Here is a 12323-nt window from a genome sequence, read left to right as displayed (position 1 = left end):
CACATCCACAAGTCCACGGAGGCCGGCTTTGTCCGGCTGCACTCACGTGTGTGTATATGTGTGTGTATGTGTGTGTGAGTGTGTAGGTGTGTATATATACGTGTGCATGTGCACTCCTCTCACACACCTCGGTACACCTACATACTAGTGGGAATACTTCTACTGTACGTCAACAACCCCACCCCCACCCCCTCCCTCCCTGTGTCCCTCCTCGACCCGATCAGCAGTGGTTGGTTCTCTAGAACTTCATGTTTAGTTAGTATTACAGTACACACATCAGCAACGTCTGCTAGCGCTAGACTCCAGTGAAATGCTACGCAGGTTTTTGGGGATGCCTGGGCGTCAGTAGTCCGGGGGCTGCGCGGGGTGTGTGCGCGCGGAGGGGACCGCCGAAAGGGTAACCACCACCCACTTCATCATCATCATCGCCGTCATCTGCTTCTTCTTCATCGTCGTCGTCATCATCAGTTACTCCCACACCAGAGGAGACGGAGGCATCTCAGAGGGTTGCGCTACTGTGGAGCTGAGGAGGGAGAAATACAGAGCCATGCTCAGTCACGGCACATGTGGCACTTTTTACGAGCGAAGGTCTGGTGCCACCTAGTGGACAAAAAATTCGGCGCCCCTCTTTTCTGAATTGATCCCATTGATATTTTCCTGCACTTTTGCCCAAGCTTACAACATCAGAAAATTCAGTTCCTATGGTTACAGACTTCACCTCAGGTTTTTAGTTTCACTGTAGCAAGTGGATTAAAACAGTAGTTTGCATATTGTTGCTATCTCCCAAAATCCCTTGCCTTTTACTTATAGACATGATGTAAATCTGGTAGTTATTCTTTATACTGTGTTCTAATTTCACGATGAATGGACCAATAGAAATGCTCCAAAATGACCTGAAATAAAATCTTTTGAAAAGGGGTTTTCCTTCTACTGTAAAGTTGGTAAAGTTCTACTGTTTCCTCCTACTGTAAAGTTTGGAGATACAAGCTTTCTGCATATTTGCATATATATATATATATATATCCTTATAAAATCAGCACAAATCAATTTCTTTACCCTTTAGACCATCTGAAATAAGCCCATTGAGCCCATTTCTAATTTAAAATAAAAGTTTTATTTATAAATTAAATGATCAGCATAATTTTTTTGACAAATAGAAAGTCTACAATTTTAACATTTCATTTGTTTGTATTTCTGGTGTTTACTGATCTGCTTCAGTGACAATGGACTCCAGGTTTTGCAAAAGCCCTCACTTTTTTTCCAGATTCCAATTTTGTCTAAGACGTCTGGAGCCCTTTGGAATGAGCTGGATGAGCTGGAGTTTCTGCATTCATTACTAATAAACATGGTTCTAATGATCATAGACAAACACAATCTAACTACAGTAATAGAGTGGCATTGATGCCCCCTGGTGGGCATCACTAGCTAAGCTTGCCCACCCAGCTTACCTGATAAAGCTTTTGAAGGCGGCAGACTGGGGGTTGATACAGAGAGGTACCCGATTCCCCTTCTGCTGCTCCAGGATGAACTGATGAATGATCTCTGCAAGAAAGAAAGAAGATTTTGTGATAAATCTATACACACACACACACACACAAAGGTGAAGCTCTTACATGCAGTTCTGTCACATAATATCAAAATATCTATCGAGCATAAATACACTACACAAATGTCCAAATGTTTGTGGACACCCCTTCCAATGAATGCATTTAGCTACTTTGAGTTGCACCCATTGCTGTCCATGTAGAGAAGTACTGCCAATAGAATAGGACTCTCTGGAGCAGATAAACATGAACCTATTGGCACCATGCTGCCTAATACCAGGCGTGGGCTAGAGGGGTATAAAGCCCCCAGTATTGAGCTGTGGAGCAGTGGAACTGACTGTGTTCTCTGGAATAATGGTTAGTGCTCCATCCAATAATTTTGGGGTGAGCTGGGGGTGAAGTGGGGTTGGGATCATCCAGCATCCTGACGTCAATAACGCTTGTTGAATTAAACTAAATCCTCACAGCAATGCTCCCCCAAAATCTAGTAGAAGTCCTTCCCTTCCTAAACAAAAGCAGAACAGGCTCTTTTTAACACCCTTGCTTTCAGAAGAATGAGCAGGTGTCCCAGTACTTTTGTCTATACAGTGCATCTTAAACACTAAGCTGAATAATGAGAGCAAGCCCATCAGCAACAGACCGAAAAGCTTTTAGACTTGAGAGCACTAGGTGTGTTTTTTCTGTCCTGTGTACCTTTCAAAATGTTCTGCTGCTTTTTCACATTTAAAGCCAAGCAGGCACAGAAGCAGAGCGAAATATCAATTTAGGAGCCTTGGGAGCCTTTCTCGAAGCAAAAAGAACTGACAAACTTCCTCTTGGTGGTGAGCCTGAGGAGCTCCCCGACTGTTCCAAACATGTCCTAATGTGCTTTCAATCTCCAGGAGGTTTACATCCACCCTAGCTAATCCTCCAGTGGAAACAAGGTGCACACGGGGCGGGAGGATGAGGAGGGAGGAGGAAGGGCAGGGCTATTTTGAGCGGGCCGCGTGGTAAGCCTGCCTTTAGCTGACAGGCTATCTCTAATAGCTTCTGCGAGTGGATCGGCTGCACTTACAGAGGAGCCTCAAAGAGAGGAGGGTGAAAACAAGAAGGAAAAGAAAGGGAGGGGGGAGTGTGCAGTGGCAGAGCTGCAGGAGGCTTGCTTAATGCATGCTGGACACATGCTCAGATCTGTTCTAATCCAATTAGAAAGAAAGTAAGGCCGTAAGTATAAAGGAAAAGGAGGAACAGAAAGAACAGCAGAACAGTTACCCCTGATGGTCAGTTAGCACATGTACCTTTGACCTGCCGGACAGATGTTAGATTCTTCTCGAAGCCGTCGTCAAACTTGGGGTTGGTGACGGGCTCAAAGTCGCTGGTGTATACCCGGCCGGAGGAAGTGGTGTAGCAGCACTTGCACATGCAGGTGTGGTAGCGCAGACGCCCCTCGTCCAGGTACGGGTGCGCAAGAGCATCCTTCGCTGAGATCCTCTTTGACTGTAAATGGGGACATTGATTGTTAATAACATTCAATACATTCAATTATTACACATGTTCTAAAATCGAAGAAAATTTATAACAGAAATCTATAAGAGAACGAAAAAAAAGTGCAGCCAATTAAGCCATCTGTTCATAATTCCCCCTAGCACTAGCAATGCTCCCAACACCAGGAGGGAAAGGACATACCATACACGTAATACCCCGTAATACCCCGATACACGTAATGCTTCACCACACCAGCTAACAGACGCCTGTGCCGGCCAACATCGCTTAAGAGTGCTGGGAGCAGACAGCGTCATCTACCCTCCCAGAGAGAGAGCAGCCAGTTGTGCTCTCTCAGACTCTGGCTGCTGATGGCAAAGCGGCATGAACCAGGACTCCATGGACCAGGAACCCCCAGGCCATAGTGGTAGCACAAGACACGGCTGAGCCACTCAGAGCACCAAACTTAAGATTTTATTTTTAGTAAAGCTGAATAATGAGAGTTATGTAACAGTCTTGGCTCATTTTATTTACAGATAATGGGGAGTCAAAAGACGGATTAGTCGTTAAACAAGCGGAGACCCATACTAGGCTAAAAAAAAAGTTTAGCTGTTAATTACATTTTTAATGAAATAAAAAAAAATAGTTTCCATGTTCTTGTTATGATGCTATGCTATGCTATGATATGCAATGGGTGAATCATCACAGTGCCTCACTGTAAACCAGCCAACCAGAATCAAGCTCATCAGTTTAGTCATGAGCCCACCAAGGAAAAACAGTGTGTTTCATTCTAGGGTGAAAATAACAGGGTGGTAAATAGACGTATAAAAGTGCAAAGTCGTATATCTTCAATCAGAGAACAAATTAAAATACTGAAGACGTTCATTCTATAGCACCTGTAAATGTCCAAACTATGCAAAGTGCAGCTGTGCAAACAGTGGTGTAAAAACGGGAGTTACAAGGTTTTACTGTATGAGGTTTGTGAATCAACACTTTGCAACAAATAACAAATTGCTTTTAATTTAGTGCACATCTGAAACCTGGTGGAGAGTTATTATACTCTCACTCAATAGTCACATTGTAGTATGTAATAGCATAGAATGCTGATAAATGACATACAGCACTAAAGCACTTACCGGGTCAAAGACCAGCATCCGGCAGAGCAGGTGAACTGCCTCATGGGTGGCCTGATTGGACAGGGTGTATAGGACAGGAAGTGAAGGCTGCAGAGACAGGAAGAGTATTAGAAAACATCCACAGCAGCAAGCAGGTGCAGAGAAATGTCCATGTCCCTGGCTCTATGGCTGCACAAACTATACTATACTGAACTAACTGCAACAATAAAAGTGCAGCCTGGAGTCGGCACTTATTCAGTACATGATTATATGGAATTAAAAATGTTAATATTGCTTTCCAATCTGAATAGTATAGCAGAAGCGATTCTCAGTATTCAGTGCCCTTTAAGTCTCTAACACAAAGTTAATATGGTTAGAAAAGTCACTTAACTCACTCACACTACTGAATAAATAAACCAATTAAATGAATAAATAAACAAAGTAATAGTAATATACTGTACTGTATTTATATTTTCATATATATATATATAACTCTGAATGGAGGTCAGTGTAAAATAAGTAATTTAGAGGATTTCTATTGGTCTGTTCATCCCAAATTATTTACACAGTGTACAGAGACAGCTACTAAAAATAAAACATATACAAAAATAGACATGTTTTTCATTGGACAGCAGTAATATACTGTTTGAATATAATATTCTATGTAATATTGTTCTGTTTAGTTTATTAACATTACAATTAATGTTTTTTACAAAATATTGCTTTCGTTTTAAAATCATTTATATATATTTATTCATTTTTCAGGATTTCAGTGTCCCAGCCATGACACTGCCATTTCCCCTCCTGTAAAAAATAATAGATCAATCCTTTTAACATAATTTAGAGGAAGTGACATCATTAAAACCTCCTTGACCTCTTTTCTACATATTATATATATATATATATATATATATATATATATAATATATATATATATATATATATATATACATACATATATATATTGTCAAGCTCAATGTTTCAACCCCGTTCCTTCTTAAATTCCTCATTTATTTTTTTTACATGAAAAAATATTTGGCATTGTTCCAAGCATAGAAATATCATGTGAAAGCACCAATTTGTGCAAAGATTTTTCGCACAAAACCTTCAATCCTGTCACATTCAACGACATGACATTTCTGATTGGTTGTTACGGAGGCGACTGTTTCTCACTTCACTTCACAAACGCATCCATTCCTGAGAATGACTCACAGCAGTAATGAGCTCCAGCCTCTAAGGGTTAACCAGCGCTTATGAACAGTAACAGTTGGCCTTACAGGGCCATCACAGCAGGTGGTCGTGAGAATGATGTTGTAGAAAGGCAAATATGTACACAAACACTGCCAAAAAAATGAGTAATTAATAATTAGCACACACTGATTTGCAGATTAAGGTCCACATAATTGCTACCAGTTAGGCCCATAATCCCCCATAAGCACCAAAACGAAGCTTCCTCAGACGGTCTACTAAATCTACCAATGCATCAAACAGTGGCCATTTATTAGTGAACGTTTTTCTGCCAGCAGATGACCATGAATGGGGCCTTGCCACCTGACCAGCCGTACACTCCAGTGTGTGTTTTTGTTCCCAGCTGATGTGTGTGTGCCTAAAGCTGTGAGTGCAGCAGCAGAGGATGTGGGACAGCAGAAACAATGAGCTGGGTTATTTTTAACCCTGTCTAATTATCTCCACCGCCCACCGCTCCATTTCCCCCCCAAAACCCCCCACCAGCTCACCAGAACCGTTGATTGAAAAAGCCCAATGGTAATCGTTTGTTTTCCCTGATTAGGTTTTTTTGGTGCGAGGGCTGGCTGGTGATTCACACTCGAGAGACTGCTCACTAGTGAGAGTGCTAGAAGGCTGAAGGTGAAGGGTGTCAAGAGAGAGGAGAGGACGGAGATCTTTAGAAATATGAAGTAGTCCTGTCAGAATGACCGTTTTAATAACGTGTTAATGTGGTAAATTATTAACGCTACAAACTGTAAAACACCGTCAACACATTTCCCCCAAATCCAAAACTGTAGATCCCCGTCAGGCCCTCGTTACCATGCTCTCCCCAGGGGCAATCTCAGGACTCCGCCCTAAGGTCCAAATTAGGACTTCCCCCTCGTTTTCATGATTCACCTGGGACTGTGGCTTCTTAGGCCCAGTCCACAGACTGGTAGGTGCTGTGAATTAGCCCTGTGAACCATGTTGTTCAGTGTGGTCCATGGTCTGCTCTAAGGGAAACCGTCAGGTTTGCTTGCTCCTCGCCTCGCCTCGTTTCTTTGCATCTTGCTCCTCTTGATTCCCTGTTGGTTTTGTTTTGATTTCCCTGGTTTCCCCTTTCTGCCCTGTCCTGTTTTTACACCCAAGCTCAGCTTGTGTTTTTTTGTTGTCCTTCCCTCTTCTCCAGATATTAAAACTTTTTTACTTTCAGATCAAACTCGTCAGGGCTCAATGTTTCCACCCTGTTCCTAACTTAATTAACAGTAACAGCTGGCTTTACGGGGTCATCACAGCAGGTGAACGTGAAAGGCAAATATGCACCCAAAACACTGCCATCCAAAAAAGAAGTAATTAATAATTAGTACACACTCTCTGAGGTCGGTACGTTTGGTCTTCGAGCCCAGGATCGGTCCAGAAAATAGATCTCTGGCGGAGATAATAGGAGAGACAAGGAGGGAAAAAAGAGACGAGGAGAAAAGAGGCAAGAAGAGGAGAGAAGGCTGATAGATGAGGAGAGAAGACGAGAGACGAGGAGAGAAGAGGACGATAGAGAGAAGAGGAAAGAAGATGAGAGATGAGGAGATAAGAGACGAGAAGAGATGAGGACAGAAGAGAAAAAAGAAGAGAGAAGAGGAGAGAAGAGAAGAGGACGGGAGAAAGAAGGGAAGAGGAGAGACAAAGAAAAGGCAAGGAGAGAAGAAAAGAGAAAAGGAGAGAAGAGGCGAGAAGATGAGATAAGAGACGAGAGGAGACGAGGACAGAAGAGAAAAAAGAAGAGAGACGAGGAGAGAAGAGGACAGAAGAGAAAAAAGAAGAGAGACGAGGAGAGAAGAGAAGAGGACGGAAGAAAGAAGGGAAGAGGAGATAATAGGAGAAACAAGGAGAGAAGAAAAGAGACAAGGAGAGAAGAGAAAAAAAGAAGAGAGATGAGAAGAGAAGAGGACGAAAGAAAGAAGAGGAGATAATAGGAGAGACAAAGAAAGAAGAAAAGAGACGAGGAGAGAAGAGACGAGAAGAGAAAAGACAAGGGGAAGAGAAAATAAGTGAAGAGAAGAAAAAGAGAAGAAAGTAAGAAGTGAGCAGAGAAGCAACGAGAAGAGATGAGGAACAAAGAGGAGAGGAGACGAGAGAAGAGGAGAGGAGAGATACGGAAAGATGTGTAGCATCAGTATCTCCAAGGGTTGTACCCAGAAGCCTTTGGGGAGGTTTTGAAAACAGAGCTACAGTGGAACGTTTTTAAGACTGTAAACATGTACCATCTGTTTGTGTGTTCATGTATATATATGTGTGTGTGTGTGTGTGTGTCTGGCATTAGTGTACTGTGAACCTGTCTGTGTAAGGCACTGAGAGCATTCAGGGGTAATTGTTACCTGTTCCAGCTGTGAATGTTAGGAGTCTCTATTTAGTATTTTGAGGATTTGTTATTGAGTGTTTCCTCACTGGAAGTCAGGGAGGTAATGTGCAGAAGCATTCAAAGGCTTTAGCTTAGGATTAAGGAGAGAAGCAGCTCTAGACAGATGAAGAGGAGGCTAAGGGCCTCTCCATGCCCCGTGATGCAAAAGCTCATTTGAGCTAATGATGAGTCAGGAGGGCCGACGCATGACATCACCAGCACGGCCTTTCAGCTATGCCGGCATGCCGGCCGCTCCAACACATTCCACCCTCGCATTAGAGACAGAGCGAGCAATCCAGCAGAACAGACGGCCACACATACACACACACACACACACACTCTGGTGACAACAACTCTGTTGGCCTTTACACAGGAAGACAATGGAGATGCTAAAGAGGCTGTTACACATAGTACTCTGGCTGCAGTGAGAGAGAGAGAGAGAGAGACAAATATCGTTTTGGCTATTTTGGCAGTACTGTAAATCAGGCTCACCCTCAGAGTCTAAAATAAGTTTGGCTACCCCCGTACCTGAATGCATTTTCCATAGTGTAACTATATCAAATGCTCTGCTCCAGACTTTCCTGCTAAATACTTCACTGTAAACGGCAAGCACCTGCACTTTTACAGGGGAATTAAATAGTAATTAAATGGGAGAGAGTTAAGTGAGAATGCAAGCTGTGAGTCGAGGCACAGTGGAAATTTATCTTCACAAGATCCACAACAGCTCCCGGATGATTGCCAGCAGGGCTCATCAAAAAAATAAAGGTGCTTCAAAAGGTTCTTTGAGTGATTCCATAAAATAACCACTTATTGTTGCACAAAGAACCACGTTCGTAATAGATAGGGCCAAAGACACGTGACTACACATGCGGTAGTACACACACATAGTGAACCCCTTGATTTCGGAAGAAACATTGAATATGCAAGTGTCCCAATACATTTGTCCATTTAATGGACTCTCTTGCCTCGGTCCACGTGCTTTTTCCACTTTCAGTGACAGTTCTGTATCTCTTAGCTCATCCAGAAATTCATGTAAGCGTGCCATTAAGTGGTGGCTCACAGCGTAAATTCCACTTCCTGCCTGTAGGGGGAGACTGATGTAATGGTAATGCACTAATACAGCCAAAAAAGTTGACTAATCAAAGTTTCAATCAAGGTGCTTTCAGAGCCTTGACTGTATGACCGTTATGTCAGCTGAGGTGCTGCCTTGCCTCTACGCGGACCAAACGCAGACGTCCTGAGCAGCACTGAGGGATTTAGGTAGCTGGCTTTCTTCTAGACCTAGGTGGGAAGACTGCCCCCCCTCTTCCCCCACCCCTCAGCGTGCTGCTAGACATCATGGGTCAACGTCTCTTAGCTAAATCTGATTCATCCTGATTAACAGTTTTGACCTTCCACGTGCAAACCAAACAAACATCGTCTGAAACGAAGAACAACTCCTGCAGATTGGAGACCTGGGCTGAGCGCTTCATTAGGTTTCTCATTAGGTTGAATGAGGTTTCCGCCAACGTTCTGTAAAAGTATGAAAGGACCCATTTGTGCGCAGAGCACAGAGAGGTCAACCGAGGTTCTGAACTGTCTGTACTCTTGTTTTCGTCTCTTCTACGCAGAGTTCCCAGTCGAGTTCTTTAGTCTGCTAAATAAACACATCACAGTCCAAAAGCAAGCTCTGCATTTTAGTGCACCGCTCTATTCGCAGACAAGCGGCACTGCAACAGAACGGCACCCGAAAAACCACACGCTTTAGAACACGAAAATAAAAGCTGGCTTCTGTCTCTCTACAAGCCGAGGCCCAGGCCGCAGCGCCGGCCTGCAGCTCAGAGAGCTAATGAAGCCCAGCTTCCTGTGGGGCCACGTCCACGTGAACTCCCTCTGAGCCACTAAACCCCAACAGGCCCAGCACGTTTCAGCAACAGGTGCAGCACACAGCCTTTCCCAGCCTGGTCTCACCCTGCCCCTCCTCTACTGAGTCTGTCTGTCTGTCTGTCTGTCTGTCTGAGCGCCCTGAGCCACCTCTCCCTCTAACACACACACACACACACACACACACACACACACACACACACACACACACACACACACACACACACACACACACACACACACACACACACACAAGCCATTGACCTGCCTGCACGAAAACAACAACACCACACACCTGTCAGCAGCAGGCAGGCAAGCCAGTGAGACTGAAGGGGAGGAGTGTCCCGCTGCACCTGAGAGTGGGGCCGGTGTGGACAGATGAGAGCACAGGCCTCGTCTGTTTGATAGCTTTTGGTGCAGGATGTGGCTTATTCAAAAGTTTGGGCACCCCTGGTCAAATTTCATGTTTTTTCTGACTTGAAAATAATGAGTGAATAAATCCTCTAAATCTGCGCTGAGAATCGAGCCTTTAGCTGAGCTGTTCTATTTATCTTAGTCTTAGTTGTCACAAACCTGGATCACGTTTATTAATTTAATAACCTATACAGTGTTTACTGTCTTTTACTGTACTCTTCTTTCTTACTTCATTGATTGTACATTGGTTATTTACTGGTCTTAGTGGAATGGAGTTCAGTACGGTCTGGGTATTTCCCTGCTCCCCACCAAACTGGGATCGATGCAGTCCAGTCCAGTCCAGTCGCAAAGTAACTGTCCCCTGTACAGCACCCCAAACAAAGCATATACTAATATTTATAGTATTTATTAGAACATTAATATACAGAACAAGGGGTGAGCAACTCACAAGCCACCTAACTCAACAAAAAAGACTGTAAGCAGTTAATTACAGTAGACATCGATCGTCCATAACATTAGCACCACCTGCCTAATATTGAGTTAGGTCCCCCTTGTGCTGCCCTAACAGACTTCCCAAGACCTCTGAAGGTGTCCTGTGGTATCTGGCACCGAGACGTTAGCAGCAGATCCTTTAGGTCCTGTAAGCTGTGAGGTGGGGCCGCTATGAGCATCAGTGAGCCTTAGGTGCCCATGACCCTGTCGTCGGTTCACTGTTTGTCCGTTCTTGCCAACGTTATGCTTGATCTGTGTATTATTAACTATACAAGATACAAGATATTCCAAAAATACCTAAAATATAAAAAAAAACGGTGCCTAACATTTACAGCTGCTCTGCATGAGCTGCTATTGTATATAAAGCAGTGAGCTTTAGTATAAAGAACTCATAATAAGTAGGGGTGCAGAAAGTGTTAGCTAAGCTCTCTGTTCTCATCCAGGAGCAGCAATTTTGCAAGCCGGCACTGACAGAGACAATAGAGACGCCACAGTGTGTGCTGGGGTGAACAGGGTGCTCTCTGTGCTGTCTGACAGCGTTAGCGGCGTGTGTAACGGAAATGTGAGCCAAAAGAGGAAGTGATTAAGAGAGAGAAAACGAGATGTTGCAGAATAAAGTGTTGTGCTGAGATTGAGCATCTCTGTGGGAATGTTCCTGCTATAAATGGGACAGTTTTAGGGATATACCACAGATAAAACCCAGTCTAATTGGGGATCCTTTGTGTCTCCAGGTTATAAACGTATAATAATAATTACAAAATAAACAGTTTAAGTATTAAATTCATGGTTTATTACACCACCTAAATAATTATGCACCATAATTATGATTTCTATTTTTTTTTATACACCAATATTTGTCCCCAAACCAGACTATAAACTTGAAAATAAATGAAAATGTGATTAATTGATAAACAAAAACACTAATGTGTATTTCTAAAATAATTAATTTGTCAAATTGTTCCCTTTCTTTGCCAATCTGGTAATGCCAAACCCACTCGTATCTCCCCCTGGCTCCAGCAATGCTTCCGACACTAGGAGGGCAGGGACTGCCCTTTGCCAGCCACTGCCTCTTTTTAAACTGCTGCCGACGCAGCATCGCTGGGCCGATGACAAGCTTAAAGGAAAGCGTAAACATAAAGTAAAGTTAAAGTTACGATTGTATAAAGAGTCCCAAACTAAAGAACTACCCAATTCCAATAACTCTGCTGTGTAGGACTGCAGTCTGACTAGCAGCAAACAGCCTACTGCTCCCTCCTGCATATGCCAGGGCAGCACGCCTACAGAGTTACAATCTGAGGAGTAAACAGTAGTAGTGCTGATGAAAATTTCATGATTATCTAAATCTTAGTTGTTAGTATTAAAGATATTATAACAGGTGTAATAAATATGATAGTACACAATGGTATACACACACTGCGTATCAATGTGTATATAGAGACTTTTGAAATGTTCAGTATATTTAAACGACACCATGGTCGTTTTGTTAGTTGACGCAATGACAGCAACTTTTCCTCATAGTTCCTACCTCTCTCTTACACACACACACACACACAGGCCTGAGTGAAAGCTGATTTGCTGTACAGCTTCCCGTTTCAATCCAAATGCCAGCACTTAGCTGTGGTTAAAGAGAGAGCAGTCAGATGCACAGTGCTGGCAGGCTCTTGCTGATGCCCGGTCTCATTTGGCTAAGTGTTAAAGCTGAGAAGGTGATGGAGAACATCCCTGCGGTCCTGCAGGAGTCTAATTTCTAAGCAGATTTTCTCTATTTATAGAGCTCAAACAGCTTCTGATGGAATGAAGAGACTTGAAAGCTCAACTCGACTGATCTCTTTC

The 12323-nt window shown here is 43.3% G+C and overlaps 1 protein-coding gene across 3 annotated transcripts in view; it reads right to left on the bottom strand.

Moving 5' to 3' along the window:
- Positions 1–210: 210 nt before the first annotated feature.
- The window catches only part of nlk2 (nemo-like kinase, type 2), a 102218-nt gene continuing 90105 nt past the window's right edge, over positions 211–12323 (bottom strand). For all 3 annotated transcript variants that reach the window (XM_072691579.1, XM_072691581.1, XM_072691580.1), the window contains 4 exons: positions 4142–4228; positions 2822–3020; positions 1449–1542; positions 211–523 (listed from right to left, as the gene is read on the bottom strand). In XM_072691579.1, the coding sequence (XP_072547680.1) occupies positions 469–523; positions 1449–1542; positions 2822–3020; positions 4142–4228 (435 nt within the window). In that variant the 3' untranslated portion in view covers positions 211–468. The remainder of the gene's footprint in view (positions 524–1448; positions 1543–2821; positions 3021–4141; positions 4229–12323) is intronic.

Source organism: Salminus brasiliensis, chromosome 11, assembly GCF_030463535.1.
Source record: "Salminus brasiliensis chromosome 11, fSalBra1.hap2, whole genome shotgun sequence".
NCBI lineage: Eukaryota > Metazoa > Chordata > Actinopteri > Characiformes > Bryconidae > Salminus > Salminus brasiliensis.
This window is presented reverse-complemented; position numbering and strand designations above follow the sequence as displayed.